Source organism: Podarcis pityusensis (genome assembly GCF_964106645.2).
Source record: "Podarcis pityusensis genome assembly, chromosome: 8".
Taxonomy (NCBI): domain Eukaryota; kingdom Metazoa; phylum Chordata; class Lepidosauria; order Squamata; family Lacertidae; genus Podarcis; species Podarcis pityusensis.
Window position 1 is genome coordinate 37044229 of NC_138033.1, and position 25488 is coordinate 37069716.

General features: G+C 43.4%; 1 protein-coding gene across 2 annotated transcripts in view; it reads left to right on the plus strand.

Moving 5' to 3' along the window:
- WTIP (WT1 interacting protein) overlaps positions 1–25180 on the plus strand; it is a 58677-nt gene extending 33497 nt beyond the window's left edge. The window contains exons 3-8 of one of the 2 annotated variants that reach the window (XM_081017025.1): positions 3678–3745; positions 16086–16148; positions 16723–16853; positions 18471–18522; positions 19829–19897; positions 20518–25180. In XM_081017025.1, coding sequence (XP_080873151.1) covers positions 3678–3745; positions 16086–16148; positions 16723–16853; positions 18471–18522; positions 19829–19897; positions 20518–20670 — 536 coding nt within the window. In that variant the 3' untranslated portion in view covers positions 20671–25180. Of the gene's footprint in view, positions 1–3677; positions 3750–16085; positions 16149–16722; positions 16854–18470; positions 18523–19828; positions 19898–20517 lie in introns of those variants that run through there. The other variant, XR_013989632.1, reaches the window with a different exon arrangement.
- The last annotated feature ends 308 nt before the right edge of the window (positions 25181–25488 follow it).

The window sequence follows — 25488 nt, forward strand, 5'->3', positions numbered from 1 at the left end:
AAATGAGCTATTGTTCTCCAAGTGCATGGGCAGGTGTGAAATGGAGAGCCACATCCTGGGCATTTCTGAAAACTAGTCCAACCAGGTTGCTGTGCCAGAGGGTTCTATCCAGGTAAAACCACAAGAGGAGGAAGGAAGGAAGCCTTGTGTTAGGGAAATACTCCTGAGGTGAAGGTCCCAAGAAAATCCTGCTGCAAAGAGTAAGGGAAAATGTATTTCATGTTGTGACACTATATCCCTTGCCAGGAGACTGCTGCAGGTTTGTGGCATCTGCCTTATAAAGAGGCAATTCTGCAGTTGTAGAAATTCCTGGTGAATATTATTTCACTTTCACAGAATTCCTGACAGATTTAGGCTCTGATACCGGCAGACAGTGTATTGTGACAAGGAATTGTTTTGAGATCTTTGAAGATACACTTATAAATACTTGCTCACCTATGATAAGACTCTTGTGGACTCTTTTGTGGACTTGTTTCCAGGGCTACTTCAAGTATTGAGACCAAGCTGCTGAACTTCTTCTAAACTTCTGAATTTGAACTTCCAAAACTGAATTTGACACCTGGAGGCTTTAGGACAGTACGAAGTACCCACCATCCTACCATCTAGGGCAAACCGTCTCATGCAAATTGAGAAAATCTGCATTAACGTACTTCATATATGTGTGCTTCATGCAATTTGCAGATGAATTGCTCTAGCAGCCTTCTATGGAGGGCCATTTTACTTTTCCCCCCAGGTGTAGGAGTTTAGTGGGGATTTCCTGGAAGACACTCAGAAAAGTATTGAAGGTTATGGAAAAGTGAGGGGAATGGAATCAGGGCAGGATGGTCTAGCAACCCAGGGCATGTATTTAGAAAGCCAGACCACAAAAATTCTCTGTTTTCAGTTGTGCATGGTTTTTTATCAGCAAAAAAACAACTTACATTCTCAGATTTTTCTCTGAATCCCATGTGGGTTAGAAACTTGCTTTGTAGGCTGAGAGCATAAAGAACCTGCCAGTTTCCTTAAAAGACTGCATACTTCCTGCTCCATTATACTGATATGGCCTTGGAGATTTCCAGACCCCTTAATCATGGACACCAGCAAATACCTATTTTGCATCAGGAGAGTGAGCAGCAAACTCTGCCTCCCCTCTTTACATGTTCTGTTATGGATTAAAATTCTTTTTATTGCCAGCATGTAGCCAACTGTACAGTGAATGGAATAGGTGTCTTCAGCTTCAATTCCTAAAGTTTTAAAGTAAAAATCCCCTGGCAGAAATACCTGTTCTGTCTTGTTTATTAGATGCCTTAATTTTAGTCAACTGCATGAATTCCTTTTAGGCAAAAGGATTGGCTGAGACAGAATTTGCCAACCTGGTGCCCTCCAGATGTTTTGGAACATCTGGACGGTGGCAGGTTGGCAAGGGCTGGGTTGATTCCACTTCCTTCACTTTCTCATCAAGGGAGAATGTTCATTCAGAGATTCTGACTGGGTTGTTCTTTTTTTCATCCAGAATGTATGAGCGTGAGTTTCAGTAAATTGAAGCTGTAGAAAGAAGGGAGAATCTCCTTCTACATCCTTGCCCCATTCTTCCTCCCCTTCTGACCAATCCCACCAGGATGTCTCCATGGGGCTCCTGGCAACCACCCCTAGCTAGGCAGTTGTAGTCCAAAACATCTGGAGGGCATCAGGTTGGGGAAGGCTGGCATAAGTGTACAAGGATGGGTCCCTGGCTCCAAGGAGCTGTTTGAACCCTAATGTCAACGGTGGGAGAGGATGCAAACACTGAGACTTCTCATCAGAAGTTTAATTTACTTCCTGTGTCAAAGCCCATGCATCTGACAAATGTCTGAATTATCTCTTGATTGTGAAACCTGGGGTGTCCGTGGTTCTTCCAAGTTAATTAATGCCTGATGCAAGCATGTCACCTTTGTGCATTAAAAAGAACAAAACAAAACAGGTTACTCCCCCATCCTACCCCAAAATTTCTTTCTTTTACCATTGACTTGCAGGTTAGCTCTTGCTCGCTGCTGGCCTCCATCTGGGTGTAGATTCTGAACAAGCTAGTACAAGCTGTTCGTGCTGAAGGGCATGGCAGAGCCTGGGAAAAGGAGCCATTTTTAAGTGAGTGAGAGGGATGCCAAAGCCAGCCCTTCCATCTCCCTTCTCCCCCCCTGCCCCTGAAAATAGTCTTTGATGTAGCCCAAATTCCAGCGGCTTCTGTGATAGTTGGCAGAGGATTGCAGAGTACAAGATGACAACAAAAGGCTTTTGGAAGCTGTTGTACTTGGATGCAAAATTAGGGCTTCTGTGTCATCTCAAGAAAGGGGGGGGGAGCCCTCCTTTCCTGCCTCCCTTGCTTGTGGTGGGTGTTGGAGAAAGGGGGCAGTTGCGGGCCCAGAAGCTTTTCTGTGTCTTTCTAAAGTTCAGGCTCAGGAGCAGTTGCATAGATTATAATGTTTTAGATTACGTGTATTTTGGGTTTTAGTTTACACATCCACTGCTTCTGTTGTTTGTCTTGAGATTATTATTTTTTTAATCCAGCAACAAAAATTTACAAAACAACTAATAAAAAAACAAGCCTTTTTCCGAGGCATGTGAACAGAAGTGTCCTTGGAAGATCTTACTTTCGTGTTATGTTGTATTGATCATTAGCCATTGCAGATTACTGAAGTGTCTCTCCCAATACCTGAGAAAGGTGAAAAGAAAGCATAGATGGAGACCAAGGTCCCCTGTATGTTGACCCTTTCTGTATATTTTGATATCACAGTTGTATTCATCTGGAATTTTTCAAGTGTGCAAAATCTTTACCAACCCTTGGTAGGGGCAGTCATTTTGAAAGTGTCTTGTTTTAAATCTTTGAAAAAAGCAGAGTTTGGCTGGGATTGTATTCATTATGCTCTTAAGTAGTTTTGCAAAGCAACACATTTTTTTGAGAAATACAAAACATTTCTGTGGAAAAATGCAAAAGCCCCGCATCATCACTACTAATAACACCAATAACTTTCAAGGATGTGTTCACACTGAGCGATATCTGTGTGTGACTCTGCAATAAGGGGGTGAATGAACAGGATCATTCACTAATGCATTAATCCCCAAATATGCAGTGATTTAAACCCAAATAAATGGACTTCATCATTTCCTAGATCTGTGGTTCCTAATGTGACCCCCGTGGTCATCCCAATGCCTTCAAGAGCTTGTTACTTGCTGCATCCCAATTTTTATTTCTAAAACTGAGTGAGTGTTTTGCATGTTAGATTGGAAATGTTGTTTTGGAGGTGGGGAGGGGCCTGCTCCCCCCCCCCCGTGTTTTACTTGTAATATGTATATGAATGGTTTTGCCTGGTTTTTCTTTTTCTTTGGTGGTGGTGGTGGGAGGTCTGAGCATTTCCCATTTCTTTTCTGTGAAATTGGTACTTTGTTGTGCTCACAAAAGTTTCTTTGATGTCAAAATGTGCTCCTGGGCCCTAAAAGTTTGGGGAGCCCTGCCCTAGATAAATGGAAGTGCCCCATGGGTACCACTGAAGCAATGACATTGAATAAATTATCTCTGCAGTTGCACTAATTGGGGCTTTCCCCCTAAGATATTCTAGAGAATGTCATCCATAAAATTGTCACTCATCTCCATTTCTGTTCCTTATTTCTAACAACTTCTAAGTTGGGGTATTATGGCTCTGACTGTGCAATCTTTTTAACAGGAAGAAGATTACGAGGGAAAGCCTTCTACAACGTCAATGGAAAAGTCTACTGTGAAGAAGACTTCCTAGTAAGTAAGATTTTAGGGCTTTCTGTGTCTTTTTTGGCAGTGGGGGAGCAGGGGAGGGAAATGACAAAATATGGCAGCCCTCAGCTCAGACATCTGTGGTTAGGAGGGTGGATGCCAGCCATAACAAAAGGGGAGGCCTGTGAAACTTCCGTTTGTCTGTCATCACTGTGAGCCCCAACGGTGGGGAGCTTAGCACAAGCAAAGGAAAATTTGCAGATTGACAGATGAGTAACCGTTTTATTTAAGCAGCAATTATGGTGTATACAGAAAAGCAAACAATAATGACAAGAATTCCAGAATCTGGCGAGTATGCTGCTCTCAGCGATGATGCAACATCCCCACATCTGCCATCCTGACCTTGGGCTAGTCCAACAACCTCTCCCTTGGAATGTCTTCTCCCTCCGTTTCATTCTGGGTTTCTGCATTTTGGGGGCCCTCGGGCACTATACCGTCAGTGCAAGGCTGCACCTCATCTTCTTGAATACTATTTTGCAAAGTGGGAATGGGAGAGCAGTCGGCCCCCCAAGTGGGAAATGCCTAGCCTCGCCACCCTCCAGCACCACCCCTACTCTCTTTGTAGACCACATGATTAGTGAATATTATCTTTCTCCTGTCACAGAGCATGGGCTGAATCAACTGCATGGTAAATAAGACCAATCACCTTTTAGGAGATGTGTGTTGTACAACCATTAATAGATTTTGTGTTTATAATTATTGCTGCTGCTCTTTTGGACTGAATTGTGCTTGTGTCCCTTGTAACTCTCGGCCTTCTGGTGGATTATTAATGCAGAAACAAACAGATAACTTGGAGCACAAAGATTGTTTGTCTTGCTTCTTGGCTTTGGCGTCTGCAAACAGTCTATGACTGACTGCATGTCGCCCTCATCCTGCTTCCAGCTTTGGGATGGGAACGGGTGATGGCTGTATTAGGGTGCTGCAAAGGTGTTTGAGATATCAGGTGGGCAGTGAAGAGCAGGCCAATGGAAAACAAGCCATGCTTTGCTAAAAGAAACTGCTGTTTCGTTGAATGTGGAACAGCTCATTAGCTTAGTGTTACATATGAACGTGGCTGCTATTGCCTGTTGTGGCTGCTTAGGCAGTTGGACCAGGCCTGGCATTCAGCAAGGGAACTATTCTTTCATTAGAGAGGGAAAAGAATCCCATCTGCCTTCTGCTCTCATAAATAATCCCAACTAGACATTCTTCCTCCATTTTGTCGATAAATTGCAGCGTAATTAGAGGCAAAGGAAATATGGCTTGCTATTTTTAATCAGGAACAACTTGGGTGCTCTCCACCCACTTGCCTTTAAATACCAGGTTAAAGAAAAGCCAAATAACTCACTGTTGATACTGGCAAAAGATTGAGGAGATGTTTTCCACACTGTACTGAAGCAGACAGAGTGTCTGGCAGTGAGGTCCATGGCAGGAGCTGGAGGACTAGAGCTCATTACCAGGTTTTCATGATGCTAGGAATAAAAGCTGCATCTCATTTGCATTTTAAGTTATCAGTACAGTCTGAGAGATGTAGTCAGCCAGTTATAAGTTCGACTTGGAAGTTGTGAGATTGGAAATATCTGCAGAGTTGGAGCTTCAATAAACCCTCTTGCCATTGGTCCATCACAAGTGGGACCTGCAACAGAATGTTGCAGCGTGGACTTCAGGGTGCCAGCCGCGTCCCTTTCCAAGCCACTCCCATTCCCCACCCAATGGTGGGTGTCCCATTGTTTTTCCCCTCTCCTAAAGTTGTATGTCTGGCAACATTGGAGTTCCCCAAAGCCTATTGATACATTCCTTCTTCTGTATATTTTGGCTGCCTGTGGATCAGCATTTGGTGAATTGAGTTCTCTGTTACTATGTAGATTGTTCTGTAGTATGCTTTGGTATCCTCGGAGTCTCATATATTACAGTACTTTGTTTTTAAGCAGCTTTCTTAACAGTTTTCTTCAGGGTTCTAGAGAAGAGTCAGGAAATACCTGGGGCCACATTGGTTGAAGTCTCAAAAACGAAATGGCTTCAGGTAGTGTTAAGTAGCTCGTGAGTAGGACCTGGGAAAGCCAGCCACTGCCTCTTAACCTAACTGCCTCACAGGGTTGTTGTTAGGATAAAATGGAGAGAGGGAGGATAAAATGGAGAGAGAGAGTGTGTTTGCTGCCTAGAGATCTTTGGAGAAAAGATGGGATACAGGTGCAATAATAAATAAAGTAAATATATCCCTGTCCAGGAAGTATAAGAAGTGCAGCAAAATTCAACAAGCAGCATCCACTCCAGCTCTTGGAGGAAGTATGCTAGTATGCTAACATACCTCTTTGGCTTTTTGTAAGTCACATCCCAGCTGTGCTGGATTCAGTGTGCTTGGTAGCTGTGCAGCCCACATTGTCCACTTGTTCATAGAGCTGTCCTTTGATGACAAAATACACACCTGACCACCAGACAACTTTTTTGAAATGGACCAGAGAATAGACAGCGCCCCCGTCCTAAATAAAAGGCTCAAATCTAAACTTAGCCACTTCTTCCTTGCATCATCCTGTTTTGGATGAGCCTCCATAGCACACCTGTCTCTTTCTCCCAACCTCCACAAGAAACAGCCCTTTTTAAACCTTAAGTGCTGTGTGGTTTCTTTAGAGCCTACTCTTTCTTATGCCACTTCTTGCCTAAGTACCCTTTGGCCTCCTGCCCTTTTCCTCAACACAAGTCCACTCCTTGCTCTGTGTCCTCCTTGCAGGCCCGTGCAGAGCTTGTCTGAGGCCTGGGGTGGAAGTCTTTCAAAACAAAAAAGCAGCTGGCCCCTTTGGGCCACCTTCTCCCAGCCATCTTAGCTTTCTGAGGCTCTGGGCAAGAGTATTTGGATTCTCACCCCACCCGCACCCCACAGGCCTGCCCCCTTGTCTCAGGGGCCTGCTGCGTCTTGGCATCTCTACATCATGGGAGCAATTCCTGGTCTTAGCCTGCCCTTGTGTGAGGCTTTAGCCGCAGTCAAACTGGCAACTTTCCCTTCCCTCACAGAAGTCGGACTGCAAAACACTTAGCTTCATAAGCAACTGAACAATTCATGCCATCCATCCAGCTCAGTGTCAAGTCTTCATCGCAAGCACACCTATAGCTAAATTCCACACCAGCCGTTCACTACTTTCCTGGCTCCTCCGTGTGATGTCAATTCTCTTATAGTTATATTAGGAGTTATGGTAAGGAGCTACAGGCAAATAGCAGCCACACCCCTCTTAACATCATCATCATTAATCAATTGTTTCAAGGCAATAAATATATCAAAAGCAATTAAAATCCAGAAAAGTAGCTGATGCATTTAAAACAGTACAAAACACAAACTCATGCAAAAACCTCTACTCTTCATCCTTACATACGTCAACATTCCTTTTAAAGTTCTAGTGGATGCAGGAAAAAACATGCTTGTTGAGGTTGCGGCTTTCTGAATATACAGTGCACAGATCAGGTCCAACTTTGCCTGTTGGCCACAGATATACATAATTCAACATTATGTTAAATGCTATTGGGTGACAGAGAAAAGGCGGAACTACTCAACACCTTCTTTGCCTCTGTCTTCACCCAAAAGGAAAGCGATGCCCAATCTCAGGCATCCTCAAACTCAGCCCTCCAGATGTTTTTGGCCTACTACTCCCATGATCCCTAGCTAGCAGGACCAGTGGTCAGGGATGATGGGAATTGTAGTCTCAAAACATCTGGAGGGCCAAGTTTGAGGAAGCCTGTCCAACCTGGTGATAACAGAATAAATGATTTAAGGAGGGAGCTGCAGCCCAAGATAGGAAAAGAGGTAGTAAGGGAACACCTAGCTACTTTAAACGGATTCAAATCTCCAGGGCCTGATGAGCTGCATCCAAGGGTACTAAAGGAGCTTGTGGATGTAATTTCAGAGCCTTTGCCTATTATCTTTGAGAATTCTTGGAGAACAGGTGAGGTCCTTACATACTGGAGGCATGCAAATGTTGTCCCCATCTTCAAAAAGGGGGGAAAGGAAGACCCAGGTAGCTACTGACCAGTGAGCTTGACATTGATACCAGGGAAGGATCTAGAACAGATAATTCAACTGTCAGTCTGTGAGGATTTAGCAAATGATGCTGTGATTACTAAAACCCAGCATAGGTTTCTCAAAAATAAGTCATTCCAGACCAATCTGATTTCTTTTTTTGATGGAATTACAAACTTGGTGGTTCAGGGAAATGCTGTGGACATAGTGAATCTTGATTTCAGTAAGGCTTTTGACAAAGTCCCCCATGATATTCTCACAAGGATGCTGGTAAAATGTGGGTTGAACGAGGTAAATGTCAAGTGGATTTGTAGCTGGTTGACTGACGAAACCCAAAAAGAACTCATTAATGGTTCCTCGTCATCCTGGAAAAAAGTGACAAGTGGGGTGCTGCAGGATTCTGTCCTGGGCCCGTTGTTGTTTAACGTCTTTATAAATGACTTGGGTGAAGGAATTGATGGGATGCTTATCAAATTTACAGATGACACCAAACTGGGAGGGTAGCTAATGCCACAGAAGACAGAATCAGAATTCAAAATGACCGTAACAGATTGAAGAACTGGGTGCAAGCTAACAAGATGAATTTCGATAGGGACAAATGTAAGGTTCTGCACTTAGGCAGGAAGAACCAGATGCACAAATTAGCATGGGGGACACCTGGCTTACTAGCAGTACATGTGAAAAGGATCTAGGGGTCTTGATGGGCCACAAGCTTAACATGAGTCAACAGTGTGATGCAGCAGCAAAAAAAGCTAATGCTATTCTAGGCTGCATCAACAGAAGCTTAGTGTCCAGATCAAGGCAAGTAATAGTAGCACTCTCTTCTACCTTGGTCAGACCACACCTGGAATACTATGTCCAGTTCTGGGCACCACCAAGTAGGATGTTGACAAGCTGGAACGTGTGCAGAGGAGGGCAACCAAGATGATCAAGGGCCTGGAAACTAAACCTTCTGAGGAGCGCTTGAAGGAGCTGGGTATGTTTAGCTTGGAAGAGGGGAGACTGGGAGGAGATATGATAGCCATCTTCAAATAACTTATGGGCTGTCACATGGAGGAGGGAGCATGCTTATTTTCTCCTGCTCTGGAGGGTAGGACTTGAACTTTAAGCCGCAAGAAAAGAGATTCCGACACAACATTTGGAAAAACTTTCTGACAGTAAGAGCTGTTTGGCAGTGGAACAGACTCCCACAAGAGGTGGTAGACTCTCCTTCCTTGGAGGTTTTTAAACAGAGGTTGGATGGCCATCTGTCATGAATGCTTTAGCTGAGATTCCTGCATTGCATTGGGGTTGGACTAGATGACCCTTGGGATCTCTTCCAACTCATAAGATTCTACGTATTCTTTCCCCTTCTTTGGGACTACTTAATTTTTATTTTATTTTTACATTGCTATGTCCCATTTAACAAGAATGCCTCATAGGGTGTAAAACAGTGCTAAGGAGAAAGAGAAGTGAGCTCATCTGCAAAAAGAAAAGCAAAAGAAATGGAACTGCAAGAGATCAGATGGGGAGGCACCCTGTGGCTGGAGTAGATAACAGGAGAGCAGCCAACCATGTAGTCAGTTTTTAGATTTTCAGTTCCTTTAGCCTCTGGGCAAAACTGGGAGGTCTGCCTATCAAAGAGTTTTTTTAAAAAAGCATAAAGGGGGAATTTCCAGTCACAGAGGAGCTTGCCGATGACTTGTGCAGTGTTAAATCAGCATAATATTTTTTTTTCTATACTGCAAAAACAAAACAAAAAGTCCAAGTGGGAAAAAGCAATGATGGAGGGCACTGGTTGTAAGAATGCAGAAAACACATGAAGGAAAAGGTAGACTGGCCTGAAAAAGATGAGAGTTGTTTCTCTTTATGATGAAGGATTTATACTCAAAGCTGTGATTATTTTAGCAGAGCTTTTTGCACATTGGACCAAGCAGTCCTTTATAAAATTGAGGTCCAAACACAGGGTGAAATGCTGATAAATGTAAGCTGACTGAGAGGACGCTGCCTCTCTATATTCTTTGGAGCAAAGTCTCATTGGAGATTTCTGCTCAACAGTGAGACAGTCATGGGGTTTTCTTGTGAGAAGTTCTGAATTGGAAAGCACTTTGCATGTGCAAGCCTGCATTATCTGAATCATTATCCTAGGCTAGGTGTGTGGTGGTGTCATTATGGGTTTTGTCAAAGGTCTTTTAAATGCTGACAAATCCATTCAAATAAATAGTGGTTATGCTGCGTCAGGAGCCTCAGAAGGGTTTATTGTTTGCACTCTAAATTTCACTTCACAATTCTTAGATGTGGGATATGTTTGGGGTTGGGGGGTTTATACAAGCCATCACACACAGAGAGCGAGGGAGAGCATTTTAGGCTTAGGTCTCTAGATCATGGGTAGGCAAACAAAGGCCCGGGGACCGGATCCGGCCCAATCGCCTTCTAAATCCGGACTGCGGGCGGTCTGGGAATCTGCATGTTTTTACATGAGTAGAATGTGTCCTTTTATTTAAAATGCATCTCTGGGTTATTTGTGGGGCATAGGAATTCGTCGTCGTCCAAGTATAGTCCGGCCCCCCACAAGGTCTGAGGGACAGTGGACCGGCCCCCTGCTGAAAAAGTTTGCTGACCCCTGGTCTAGATCATCTTCCCCAGCCTGGTGCCCTCCAGCTCTTTTGAACTACCCCTCCCATCAACTCCAGCATCACAGCTATTCCAGCTGGAGCTGTAGGCAGTTGTAGTCCAAATTGGTAGTTCTGGCCTAGGGAGTTGCAGTTCAGAATATCTACAGGGCACCTGGTTGGGGTGGGGGCTGATCTAGAACCCCAGGCAAGGAGGTACAAAGGTTGCATGATAATGAACTGAAAGGGTGTTCTAGAGCATTTTCTCAGAGGAAATCCTGAGGTTAAGATACTTCTCTTTCTAGCCTCTGCCTTTTCTGTTCTTTACTAAATGTATGAAAATCCATGATTGTGTTCTCTCCTTTGTTTTGCTTTTAAAATAAACTTTATTCAACAATCAACATTAACTTACACAACAACCCACTCCAATATACAATATACAACAATACACAAGGATGCATCACTAATCACAAATTTTCCTATGTATTCTTTACAGAAAGAAAAAGAAAAAGAAGAGGTTGTGTTCTCCCCTTTGAAGCAACATTTAATAGATGAATAATTCAATTTAAAAAACAAAAACAAAACACCCATAAACAATTCATTCACAAAATGTAGAGGGAAGGAGTATGTCTTCTGTGTATTTTATATTGAGTCTGCTTTAATATTAGACGATTAGATGCCCTGTGTTTATTTCACGTATAAACTCTATCAGATTCTTTTTAGAGCCAGTGTGGTGTAGTGGTTAAGAGCGGTAGACTCCTAATCTGGGGAACCGGGTTCGCGTCTCCGCTCCTCCACATGCAGCTGCTGGGTGAGCTTGGGCCAGTCACACTTCTTTGAAGTCTCTCAGCCCCACTCACCCCACAGAGTGTTTGTTTTGGGGGAGGAAGGGAAAGGAGAATGTTAGCCGCTTTGAGACTCCTTAAAGGGAGTGAAAGGCGGGATATCAAATCCAAACTCTTCTTCTTCTTCTCTTCTTAGTCTGTTTAAAATACAGTGTGTTCAAAATTAGTACGTATATATTCAAGGCTAAATTTCAAAACAGTGATAGGAAATCCATCCATCCATCCATCCATCCATCCATCAGATTTGTATAATGTTGCTTAGTAACATTGTTGCCTGAGTGGTTTACAGCCTAACACATCAATCCAAAGGCACCCCCCCCATGATAGGCTATTCAGAGTTTGTTTGATTGGAGGTGTCCTTCCAGTCAGCTCTGACAGCTGAGCCTTCCTCTAGCCACCAAATGGGTACACAGCAGGGAGATGGGTGTTAAATCCAGAACACGGCAGAAAATCCCAAAACAGTTGTTGAATTTGTGGCTATTTTCTTAAGTGGGAAAATCATCTCTTACAAACAACTCCCCCCCCCTTCCCCCTCCTTTTACAAACTCAATTATTCCATTAAACACAAAATATGGGCTTAATGCAATTGGTTTAGTCACATAGAAAATAGATTTTGTATCAGCTTCCCTCTTTTCTCCACTAAATAGCATAATTTATGGCCATCCAGGGACCATAAATGATTTCAACCTGCCTCCAAGGCCATTTGATTCTTCAGGAGTTCTGTCCCCTATTAATCAATAAATGGTCCTTTGCCTTTCTTATCAAATGACAGCCAGATGGTTCAGTTAAATTCACAGTGACAGGCTTGGAGAATTAGCTAGGCTTACACCATTGATAATCCTTTGCCGTCTGCCCTTCCCACCTGTTCCTCTTCAGCCCTGAGGTCATGGCCTCATGAAACATGCTGGCCAGATGGTCACCGCTATAGCCAGAAGCCCATGCCTTCTGGAGGCTAGTGCTTCATTTTCCTGGTGGGATAAAAAGGAGGAGAGCAAAGCAAGAAAGGAAGACAGCAGAGAAGATCTTGATGATTCCTTAAAAGTGTAGGACAGTTGTGCATTATTGCTTTCAATTTTTCAGGGAAACCTTTTCAATGGACTCATCTGCTGAGGGCCCCCAGAGCACCCTGGTTACTCAGTTCATGCTGGGCTATGGAAAAGTTTGTTGGGCCTCACCTGCCGATAGGCACCCCACAGCTGCCAAGCATGCTCTCCCCACCCCCAGATATTGGATTTGAGTTAAATCTCTGCGCACTGCAGTCTTGAATTCTGGCGCACTTTTCAAAAAGAACAGCTTCCCTGGCTAACTTGCAAAGATGTCATGAGGCCAAACACTCCCAAGTTCCTTGGTAGGAAGAAGACTACATCCATTTTAGCATGTAAGACTAAATCATAGCTGTCAACTTACAGATTTGAAAATAAGGGACCAGCAGCCTTGAAAATAAGGGACCTGCAGCCTCACCTGTTCCAGGCACTCCAGTCTTCCTGCAGTCTGGTCAAACCCATGCTGGTAGCTCTGAGAACACTGTCCAACCAACTTTGTAACCAGAGGTTCAACTGAATAGAATCTGAATCACATGCACCACAAGGCCTATGCAGCCTCAACTTAAGATGGCTCCCCGGCCTGGCTTTGCACTGCAAAGTTTGCAGCAGCACGTGCAACAAAATGGCGTCCCGCATTCAAAAAAACCCTCAGCTTGCATTAACTAGCCACACACAAGGCATGCAAGCTCCACCCCCCAGTTGTTCTTAGACTTCTTATTGGGTGAGCAACACAGCCAAGCAACACAGTTGGAGCCTCCCTCCTCCCTGGCTGGCAGGGAGGGAGGGAGAGGAGCTGCTTCCTTTGAAATTTAAGGGACATCATTTAAGGGACATTTAAGGGACATCCATCAATAAGGGACAGCAGCGGGACATGGCCCTGGAATAAGGGACTGTTCCTTCAAATAAGGGACACTTGACAGCTATGGACTAAATAGATCTGGTCTAGATCTGTCTTTGTTTTTAAATCCATTCTCCATAACAAGGCCACATATATAAGAGTTACAGCCACAGTTATGTATCTAGAATAAGCAAGTAGGCATTCAAAACTACTTGCTTAATTTACTTTTGATAACATAATTTGGGATTAGTTCATGGAATTGTAGAATCCAGCCCCCTGTAATGCAGGAATCTCAGCTAAAGCATCCATGACAGATGGTCATCCAGCCTCTGCTTAAAAACCTCCAAGGAAGGAGAGTCGACCACCTCCCAATAGAGTCTGCTTCACTGTTGAATAGTTCTTATTGTCATAAAGTTCTTCCTGATGTTTATTCAGGATCTCCTTTCTTGTCATTGGTTTGGGTTCTAGCCTCCAGAGCAGGAGAAAACAACCTTGCTTGATCTTCCATGTGACAGCCCTTTAGATATTTGAAGATGGCTGGAATATCTCCTCTCAGATTCCTCTTTTCCAGGCTGAACATATCCAACTCCCTCAACCATTCCTCATAAGTCTTGGTTTCAGGAATAGTTAAGGGAGTTGGGCATGTTTAGCCTGGTGCAGCGTGTGCAAAAAAACCAAAATGGCACCGAATGCAGTGCAGAGAAGCAACAGAGTAATAAAGAATAAAAATGAATACTAAGGAATAATTATTCCCTTAAAAACACAGGTGCATGCACACCTATGTAGAATCTTGGATCCAAAATCAGCTTTAGGTCAAAAGCAATTTTGATTTGATGCAATTTTTAAAAGATTTGTGGGGGCTTTAAGTGAATTTGTTTGTTGAAATCCAGCTTGTTGTAGTTTATTTTAAAGTAGCTGCTCTTCTTTTGCATTCACCTCCTGCATTTTGTATGTGTTAGTGTGTGCATGCAAGCACCTAGACCCACACACCTCTGTATGCAAACTGACTAGACGCATGGCCTCACACCCCTGCCTCCACCATGCTTTCAAGGCCATTTGACGTGGTCTAGACAAGTTCACCTCTTTTCCTGCCCTTGTACTGTGTTCCATGTCTTATCTACAGGATACACTTCCAACACCCACACCCCACAGAAGTGATCTCTGCAATAGCCCCAAATTGGTTCAAATAATCAAATGCCGAACTAAGCGGTGGCTTAAGTCAGACCAGTGCATTATTGAAAGGGTAGTGCTGTGCCAATAGTGGAGCACCCCTTTTGCATGGGAGAAGAGGGCAGTCGTGTGGCATCATATTTACATTGGACTGAAGGAAGGTGAGGTAAAGTCCATCCCCTAGCAAATAAGTGTTTAAAGATTAGCTGGCTGGAATTTCACAGAGGTTGTGGTGGGTCGGTCATTTTGGTGTTCAAAGCACTTGTCTGGCACACTCTGCTTACAAATGTATGTTTACATTTTGAGGGAGGCTGAGAAAACGTAATCTCTTGTCTTTAACTAGCCTCTCTCATTTTCTGCAACTAAACTCTATCATTTCAATTGCAACAAAACATATCCTCACCCCATATGGGAAGTACTCCTGTTTGGGGTTCCAGGCAGCCTGGAAAGGAGCCTGATGATGCCGGACAAGCCTTCCAAAGAGAGGGAGAGTGTTCAAGGGAAGGGAAGGGGCCCCTGTTTTCTTCTCCACCTCAAGGCCTTCCTGCGCTGTGTGGCAAGAGGGATCAGGCTTTGCTACCTGCCACTCAACATACCTGGTACTTGCTATTGTAAAATTGTGGGATATGAGTGCAAAAGCAAAAATGGTTAATCCCACCCTCTTTCCGATAGCTGGAAACATTATCATGTGACATAGGGAGGGGAGATTTTTTTAATAACAAGAAAAATACCAGGGACCTGATACTCTTCCTCCTCCAAGATGCTCACTGTAAGTTGTCAGAGACATCAGCAAGCTAATTCCTTGGCCAAATGTCAACATTATGTATCTCCTGCAAGCTTCTTGTCGGGCTGTTTGTCTTTTTAAAAAATATTTCTCATTCCTTTTTCTTAAAAAGTTTTGAGAAAATACAGTTACAACTATTGTCTGTCTGTCTGTCTGTCTGTCTATCTATCTATTTATCTATCAAATGATAATCTGATTGTAAAATCTGCCCTGGAACAACGGCCATGGCAAGGATGCAACCATAAACACTTATTAGGTACAGTTTGACCAGCCACTGGTTTTGTTTCACCACCACCATTTTACTCTGCTGAATTTAACTCAAGGATGCTCAGTTTTATTAGTTCATTATATGTTACTGTCAGTCTATCCTTTTTTGTGTGTGTGCAATGTATTTATTATGTATAATCTATTAATGTAAAAGTGTTGCTGCCCATCTCTTCTTCATTTCCAAGCTATGTCAGCTACCTTTGGAGTTACCTCCTGTGTGTTTTCAAAGAAACCCCTTAAGCAAAAGTACCAAAAACTTGCTTTTTCAATATCATAATTCTGCATTAATGGTCAATTTCTGCTTGCAGAAAGATGAGTGTTTAGAGGGCTTTAGATGGCTTTAGATGGGCTTTAGATGAAGATGAGTGTTTAGAGGGCTTTAGAGTGTTTAGAGCCAGTGTGGTGTAGTGGTTAAGAGCAGTAGACTCGTAATCTGGGGAACCGGGTTCGTGTCTCCGCTCCTCCACATGCAGCTGCTGGGTGACCTTGGGCTAGTCACACTTCTTTGAAGTCTCTCAGCCTCACTCACATCACAGAGTGTTTGTTGTGGGGAAGGAAGGGAATGGAGAATGTTAGCCGCTTTGAGACTCCTTCAGGTACTGATAAAGCGGGATATCAAATCCAAACTCTTCTTCTTTTTCTTTTGCATCCATGTTTCCAGATTGGCAGTTGCCCTTCAAGATTTGGCCGGCTTACCTTATTGTTGGAGTGGGGAGCTTTGGGAGGTAAAACAAAACAAGCAAGAGAGAGGAAGGAAGCAAGTAACCATCTTTCCTTTTCCCTCCCTTTCTTTCTTGAACAGTATTCAGGTTTTCAGCAAACTGCAGACAAGTGCTTCATTTGTGGACACCTCATAATGGAAATGGTAAGAGGAGAGGCTTCTAAAATGTGCAATATATTAGTCGGGGTGTGTGGTTTCTATTCCCCTCTTTTACTTCCCCTCCACCCAAACATGTACACACACCTTAAGAAGTTTCCTTTCCTTTCTGAAATGCCAACAATACTTCAAGATAGAGTAAGGTGCCTTCATGTTGTTGGGATTTTGGCGGAGGCGGTGAGAGGAGAGACTTCACATATTAAGTGATGGAGTCTTAGCTTGCAATAACTGACTAGAACAGAGATCTTGGGGTCACTGAAGAGCTCAATGAAAGCAGGGGAACAACACAGCAAGCTGCCTTTATACTGAATCAGACCATTGGTCTAACTCAGTATTGCCAACACTGGCTGCCAGTGACTTAGTTAGACAGGGAACACCACCAGCTCTACCTGGTAATGTCAGGGACTGAATCTAGGATCTTCTGCATGCTAAGCAGATGTTTCACCACTGTGTTGCTGCTCTTCCCCCAAATGCCAACCCATTTTGTAGTACTTGTTGAGTAGGTAATATGCCTCCAAGGGGATGAAAATTGATTTTGGGGCTGTCTTGGTTTCTTTTCCAGATTTTGCAGGCCTTGGGGAAGTCCTACCATCCTGGCTGTTTCCGCTGTGTGGTCTGCAATGAATGTCTAGATGGCGTCCCATTCACTGTAGATGTGGAGAACAATATTTACTGTGTGAAAGACTATCACACGTGAGAACGCAGAACCTTGTATGTTGGGGGGGACAAGGAAGAGGGGGGACGGACTGTGCATGAGATGAGGAAGGGCTGGTTGTTGCTTTCAGGTATTGCAAAACGGCACCGAGAAGAAAGCATCATCCAGTGTTAAATCAAATTCAAATACCAGGGAGTAAATGGGGCGAAGGGAAAGAAGGCCTTGCAATAATTTTGCACATTCCAGCAGATGCTCTTGAATGCCAGGCTGGCATTAAACAAGGAGGTGTCCTGAGCCTTGAATGCACCCTTTTAAATTAGGGAGAGCCAACATGATATCCTCCAGATGTTATTGGACTACAATGCCCATCCACCACAGACACCATGGCCCAGTGGTCAGGGATGATGGGAATTGAAGTTCAATAGCATCTGGCTGCTCCAGTTTTAAAGGGCTTTTTTACAGTGCCACAGAGGAGGCAAATCATCAATGGTCTTTGAAGGGCTTGATGTATCAGACCTCCAAAGTTGGGGCTCCCTGGGGGGCTCTGTACAATCTCCTTTCAGTCTCTGCTCAGAAAGAACACATGCAATGTCAGTTGCGGGGCAGGTTTTGTGTGGTTTGGGGGAAACTGCCAAACACCAGGTGAGCCAAGTTTACCCCTTCCAAACCAGAGGTTTCCCCACCTCTTCCAATGTTTGTGCGTTAATTAAAATATTTGGGGCTTTTTAGTTTAGAGAAAAGGCACGTAAGAGAAGGCATGCTAGAGGTGTATAATATTATGTGTGGTGTAGAGAAAGTGGTTAGAGAAAAGTTTTTCTCCCTCTCTCACAACACTAGAACTTTTGGAAACGCCCAACGAAGCAGAGTTTTGGAAGACTCAGGACACATAAAATGAAACATTGCCTCCCATAATACATAGTTAAATTATGAAATTCCACCCCTATTCCCTCAAGATGCAGTGATGGCCATCAACTTGAATAGCTTTTTAAAGAGGACTGGCCAATTAATGGAGGTTAAGGCTACTAGTGGCTGGGTACTGGTTGACCATTCCAAAAACAGCCTGATCCAGCAGTCTGTTACGTTCCTAGCCAGCCTGCTCTAAGTTGGGGTCCTCCAGATGTTTTAGAGTGTAACTCACATCAGCCCCAGCTAGTATGGCCGTACAGTGCTGGGGCTGATGGGTGTTGTAGCCAAAAGAATCTTGGTTGGGGGAGGCCAGTTTAAACTATTGAACCCAGTGCCTCATAAGTTTAGAATGCCAGCCCCTGAAACAGGTGTGGGGAACCTCTGACCCTCCAGGTGTTACTGAACTACAACCTCCATCTTCCTTGCCCATTGGCCATGCTTGCAGGGGCTGATGGGAGTTGTACTTCAGCAACATCTGGCGGGCTCAACACCTGCTTACAGCCTGAGAAATTCTGCTTGCTCTTAGTGATGATACGTTGTGAATTTACTAATAAGGTAAAGGGTGCCTCCTCAACCGGGTATTTGGGACTTGCGCCAAAAGAGAAGACTGCTTGAGCAAGACTTCTGCTATAGGGACCCCAAACTTTAGCGGTAGTTAAAATGCTGTCATATTCTCCCACCCTTCTCTTATATTTATTTTGCTTTCTTTATTAAACAAGAGTGTGACATACTTTCTCTTTTCATACTAGGGTTTTTGCACCAAAATGTGCCTCCTGTAACCAGCCCATTTTACCAGCACAGGTATGGTATTCCATTTGCTTATACTTTGTAGCCTTCCCAATGCCTCCTTAAATTTACCAAGAAGGTGACACTTTAAAAGTGTTGTTTGAACTTTGCTGACATAGAATTAAGATGCTCGCACACATACAATGAAGATGATGAGATCATTCTAGGGCTACTTTGAAGCAAGCAATATGTGGTTGTCTCAAATGCAGGTTCTTCCACATCCCCTTCTCTGACTCACTCAAAGGTAGGTTAGCAAGGTTTCTAGTAAGATCCACCTGCCTGTTCACGGCAGAGATTATACAGCCTTTTAAGGTGGATCTGCTCCCTTCTGGACTGCAAAGAAAATACGTTGTCTACAGACCTGATGTTCTAACCTCATCTCAACTCAGGATGACTTTGGAACTGTTTGGCAGGGGTCTGTTCTTTAAACAAAAAATGCGCCCTCTTCCTCCATGAGATTTAGCTACTCACCTCCATAAGCATATCAAATTGTCTGAAGCAAAAAGCCCCCAGCTACAACTGACAGCTAGAGAGTATTCATTGAGTTTCTTTTTGTTTATTACATGGTTGTGCAAATGAATACAATGTGCTGAACAGAATTGCTTATTGCTGGTGATGTCGAATGTGTTGACTACAAGGTCCTGACATGGTTTCCTGGCTACCAGTAAATGTGTGCAGCCTAAATAAGTGCACCTGGCTAGCAGTCAACCACATCAACATCCGTTACATTTTTCTCTAAAAGCCACTTCTGGGTCATTGGCGAAGAGTCAGCAACGTACTGGACACAAACTGTTAGGTGGTTCTCTTAGGTGAGACATGTGAAACAGTATGATAACCTTTCCCTAGACCAGCAGATAAAATATCTGCATGGCACAGAGCTCCTCTCCCCACTCACCCTGAGACTCTAGTATTTGCTCCTGTCCAGATGTGTGTAGCTGTAGGTCCCATTTTCTTTACAACCTGCAGGTGTATGGGCCCCTCCCGTCTTCCCTCTTCAGTGCCCCAACAAAGCTTTAATTCTGCAAGGGGGGGGGGGGAATCTGCACCTCAGCCTTAAGTTGTACACTGTATTTTGCAAGGAATTATCCTTGCCTGACAGAAGAATGGAATAAAATGAAACAATTCTGCTTCCACTAAAGCCAACCTCCAGAAACCCCCTCCCCAAATGAAGCAAAGAGTGGGTGAAGTGGAGAGACGTTTTCTTGTTAAGTTGCAAAAATAAAAAATAAAAATGGGGAGGGGATTCCCTGAGGGCCTATTTCCATTGAGGGGGAAATTATAGAATGCTGCCATACCTTACTTGTTACCTTCCTCAAATCAGGGTTCCGAGGAGACCATCCGGGTGGTGTCGATGGACAGGGATTACCACGTGGAGTGTTACCATTGTGAGGTAAACCTTGGAGCTTCTCCGGTGCTGAATAAGGCAGGCTCTTTGGCCTTGGTCTAAGCCAGCCTTCTCCAACTTGGCGCTTGTGCCTTACCCACCCGCCATTTTTATTTTTACAGTATTTTGATTAGAAAACATGTCAGGGTGCTTTACAATAGCTCCTAAAACACAATTAAATAGCCATCTTTATCAGGAAAATACTTTACAGCAGTAAAATGCAGCACTGGAAGCAGCAGCAAAAATTCATCAAAGGATAAAAGGCTGAGGAAACAAAATGGGCAGCTTTGCCAGTCACTTAAACATTAAGATAGGGCCAGGTGAGGTTCCCTGGAGAGAGTTCCAGAAGCTGGAAGCCACCACTGAAAAGGCTCTGTGCGCTGCTTCTACCCTTTAGGTGGCAGGAGAATCTGGAGAAGGGACTATGAGATAGAGTTTGGTGTATGGTTGATGTGGGAGAAGAAATCCTCTTAAGCATCCATGCCACAAGCCAGCAAGGGTTGTTGGGAGTTGTAGTCCAAAACACCTGGAGGGCCACCAGGTTGGTGAGGGCTACCTAAATGTGATTCTTTTCATTAGGAGTTTTCCCCAGCTGTCTAACATGTGCATACTCTTGTTCCTTTTAGGACTGTGGACTCCAGCTCAATGACGAAGAAGGCCGTCGTTGTTATCCTTTAGAGGGGCACTTGCTTTGCCATGGTTGTCACATCAGGCGCCTCAGTATGACAGTGCCACCCCACCCTCCCCCTGGATACCCAATGCACATTACTGAACTCTGAGGTGTTTTGCGCCCCATCAAATTGCAACCAGGAGGGAGGCCGTTGTTGGCGGGAGAAGATTTCCACAGATGACTTGTCAGTTCTTCTTTTAAGAGACAAAGCAGCCAAGTTTATTTATTGCTTCTGAGACTGAAAAGAGAGGTGTGCCTCTCAGAGTGTGTGCCTAAATAATTCCTCCCAAGACACTGGGTACTTGAAAAATGATGCACCACGTGGATGTAACTGTAAAAGTGCAGCGAGAAGTGTTGTTTTCTGTGCTATGCTAGGCAGGGCCATCCGTTCGTCATAGTTTTGTCCCATTGTAGTTTGGGTCCCTGCAAGAATCTTAACCGCTTGCAGCAGTGCTGCAGGAGAAAGCGGATAAATGCTACATTTTTATGCTGGGTCTCATTGCATCTTGGCTTGAGGCGTTTTGAGAAATGACCTCACAATATGAGGGTCTGGGTGGTTGTTGCAGGAGAGGATTGGGTTTTGTTTTGTTTTTTTAGTCATGGTCAGATTTAAACATGACTTAAGAGAAAGAAGTTGTTCTGTGGGGGAGAAATTTATTGTCTTAGCCCATGGTGCTTTCATACAGTGCCAACAAGAGAGATGTGGAAGAAGCTCTTTGTAGAATATTATATGAACTGAACCCACTGAGGAATCATCGATGCAACAAGCATTTTTGCAGGGGGTTTCTTAGATGTTTGGGATCCCTTGTGTGAGAGTTCTGGTGCCCATTATTTTACCAGTTTAGGGATGCAGGCCGGATCCAGTTACAACATAGTCCAAGACTGCAGGGCAGGTTGAGACCTCATAGCCTCCTTGAGCTGGCAGGCAACTATATAGTTATGGGCATAGTTGCTTATAATAGTACTATTGGTGTGCTGGCAGGGACTAATGGGAGTTGTAGTCTAAAACATCTGGGAGGAAGGCTGATGTAATGGGATGCAGAAACCTGAAAGGCTGTCTAAGAGCTGAGATGTTCCCGCCCTGCCTTGTGATTCTCCCTTGCTCATTCGAGCCTAATAAGAGGCAACCAAGGAATGAGAGTCTCCTGTTTTAACATGTCTTTCCTCACAGTGACTTGGCCCTGGCACTCTGGACATCACTGCCTGCTTACTAGTGGCAGATAAACAGCCACTAGGGGTGGCTTCCCAGGTCCTCAAATTCTGGTGTGTGTGTGTGTGTTTTTGTTTTTTTGTTTTGGTCAGTCTCTTAGGCTTTTACACCAATTTCAGCTAATAACTTCAGTCCTCCTGACTATGCAAAATTCTACTTGTTTTGCAATTGTCCTAGATTATATGTTGCCTTTGTTGTGTGTGTGTGTTTTTAAGGGCAGCAGATTTATGGTGTGGTTTCAGTTGCAGGTGGCGGACATTCTTTTTCCAGAGAGGTCCTTTTGAATTGGTTTGCTCCATGCTGGATTTTTACAGCTTGCCTCTTGATAAGCTCAACTCTGGAGGTCAAATTATTAATGATTGAATCCCCAGCATTTTCAAACTGATTTCAGATTATTAGGAAACAAGTGGCCCTTGACAAGCACATAGCAGTTTTCCAAGGAGGCCCCGAGGGGCATTTGCTCCATCTCTCCCCTCCTCCCACCCCACTGTTTTTTCAGGCTGAAGTGGGGTCATGCCACATTTAATAAAGGCCATTTAAACATCGTGTAATCGCCTAGAATGTCTGGCAAGAGTAGCTTGTTTGGATAGTTCAATAACAAGAACCAATGGCGGAAGATGGGAGTCACTGATAGATTTGCCAGTGGCATGCTGAAATTTTCATTTTCACCAAATCCACCTTGAAAGTCTTTACCCATCACCTCTCCAGAGACAATTTTATGATGTGCAGACCTACTTGGAGATGTCCTTGGAGGCCAAGCGGAAGTAAAAACGATACTTAATAACAAACACAAAGAGTTCCTTGAAATGTGCATATTTTCCTGTTTTGCCTGAGCTCCTACAAAACACCCAGAACTCTGTAGACTCATCAGACTTTATCGACCTTAAGCATGTTTTAACTGGTTTTAACTTTTACATGCGGGGGCCAGATTTCTGTCTGCTGTAAACAGTTGTATGCTCCAGTAATTTCAGCAAAACTAAGAATCTGATCCTTTCGTTTTCAAGCTGTCAGCCACAACAGCCAACAGAACATCAGTGTTATACTTTGAAAGCAAACCAAACTGAACCCCTCAAAGCAGGCTTCACACACCACGTCTGCTCTGGCTGGAGTTGATGGAAGTTCTGGTCCAACAAAACCTAAAAGGCATCAGTCAAGGAAGGTTGCCAAGCTGTTTTGCTGGAATTATACAGGGGAAAAATAAATGGCAAAGGAACAGTTTTGAGATTTCCCTCCCGCCCTTTTTATATTATAAAGTATAATGGATTAAAAATATACCTGTTCTCTCTCCAGCAAGGAAGAAATGCTGCCTTTTTGAACTGATGCAGAATAATGCTTGGGCCCTCTTGGTGTTGGAAACAACAGTCTTGATCCAGTGGGACCCAGTGGGTTGTGGAGTCTAGTACATGCCACAACCCGGAGTGATGGATGCTCATTGTATTTGGATCCCTTGTACAGCATGCTTTGTTTCTCGGAGCATCAGAGGTAGCCATTGAAGTACCTTCAGATGCTGTTGGATTGCAACTCTCATCATCCCTGAACATTGGCCATACTAACCTGAGCTGGTGGGAATTGTAGTCCAACAGCATTTGTGTTGGTTATCCCTGCTGTGTACGCTCAACATTGTGCATGCTTTTCTCCTGTGATTCTCTGGATTGGGGCCAGTCCACCTAAAACCAACCTTCCATCATTTACGTTGAACTCTCTTCCTCTCTTCCCACCCTATAACCACAATGGGAGTTGCAGTCCAGAACATTTGAAGGCCAAGTCAGGGAAGTCTGTATTACCCAGTGCCTTGACCATATTAGTGGCAAACCTTTTAATTCATATTCCTGCCTTAATTTTCAGTGAATAGCACAACATCCACACTATGTACATACGCTACTGTTTTTACTGTTCTAAACTGACATCCGTTGGAATGGAGTATTTAATTTCACTTGTTAAAAATGTTTCAGGTCTTTTTTTCTTTTCTTTTTTTTACGCAGTTCCGTATTGTTGTATAGATGCTGAACCTTTTTATTTCTAGCGAGACCAAGTTTGCCCTGTCCAGAATGCAGTCATTTTCCATAAACTGTTTTTCCACAGAAAGCGGAATTTGATCACGGCTCAGTGGGCTGTGTCTTGCCAACTTTTTTCTTTCCGTTTTGAAAAACAGAGCTTGTTTAGATTTCCTTAATTATTTTTTGTTGAGAAGAAAGCATCCAGAAAGCTTCCCACAGCGACTCTGAAATGGTGTGCACTGAAATTAGAGTGAAACGTTTTACCTCTTTTCCTTGGAAAGTATAAAAAGAAACTCCCTTCAAGTTTTTTTTGGGGGGGGTGCGGATAGCTCAGTGTGCAGGCAGTCCCAGACTTCTCCAGTTGAAAGGAACAGGTAGCAAGTGATGCAAAAGGCCTGTGTCTCCCTGTGTCTCTGGAGAATTCCTGCCAGTCAGGAAGCAACACTGAACTAGAATAGCCTTTGACAACCTGGTGCCCTTCACATGGGAGTTACGGTTCAACATCTGGAGGGCACCAGAAAGCTGGATTAGAGGGACAAAGAGTTTGAGGCAGCTTTTTTATGTTTGCTTCGAGAGAATTCTTATTTAATAGGGATGGAACACTTCTTTCATTTGTGCCATAATATTTATTGGTGATTTTTCCTATTCTTTCTACTTTCAGTTTTATTGCTTAGTCTTTGCATTAATGAAAAAAGCAGGAATTTTGCCTTCCACATTTCTCTCTTGTTGGGAAATGCAAAAGAACAGCCTACTTGGAAGTTCCACCATATCCCTTAAAATTACAAGGTTCCAAAGGAAAGACCAAAGTAGTTTTGAATTTGAATGAAAAGAGAATTGCTTAAAAATAGAGGGTGCACATTCTGAAATTCAGAATTTCATGAAGTCCAAGAATTTAAACCAAAGCTCAAAGAAGGCACACAAAAGCTGCTTTCTCATGCCCTGAGGAAAGTTTGTGATTCATCATGCAACTAATGCCATAACTAGAGTATATAATTTGACTTAAATTAAGTTTTTTTCTTGAGAATTATTTTCATTTTCTTTAAAAGAATATAGTTTTTTTTCCAAGAACTTGGACCAATGTTAATTTTTATTTTGTAGGAAATATATTAAATGCCCAATTTGTATATCGTGTCTAGTTTACATGCTGCAAATATGTTAGTTTAACCTTGTTTGTATATATCATTCTAAAACCTTCGGCCTTTTAGTTAGTACATAGATTGACTTGCCGGGTTTTTGTCTTGTCATTTGGTTTCCTTGATTGTTGAAGAATTAAAGTTGGGAAATGTAGATTTATTTATCTAAAGAAGCTGCTTGCTATCGTCCTAAGTTATTTTAATATTAAAAGTCAGAATTTCATTTAACCTTAGATGTTATAATCTGCTTTTTTTTCCAATAAAGACATTTTGTAGTTACTTCTGATTTTATAGTGTGTTACCTAGAAGGAATTGATTGGTTATGGGAACAAACTGCGTGTTTCATGCTATGCTCTTCCACTTTTATTTTTTGAAAAACAAGTAAATGGCAAAGCTGCATCAGGAAGCAGGGCGTTTAAAGTGGAAGAGATGGGGAAAAGATGGTACAAGCCTTTTCTCACCCACAAATCAACACACACCCCTCCAACAGCTGTCCTTTGTACACTTTTAAATGTGCCAGTGGTTTGGTTTTTTTAAGGGTTACAGTGGCCACTTTCCAGTCCTCACGTATGTAAGCGGATCTTAGA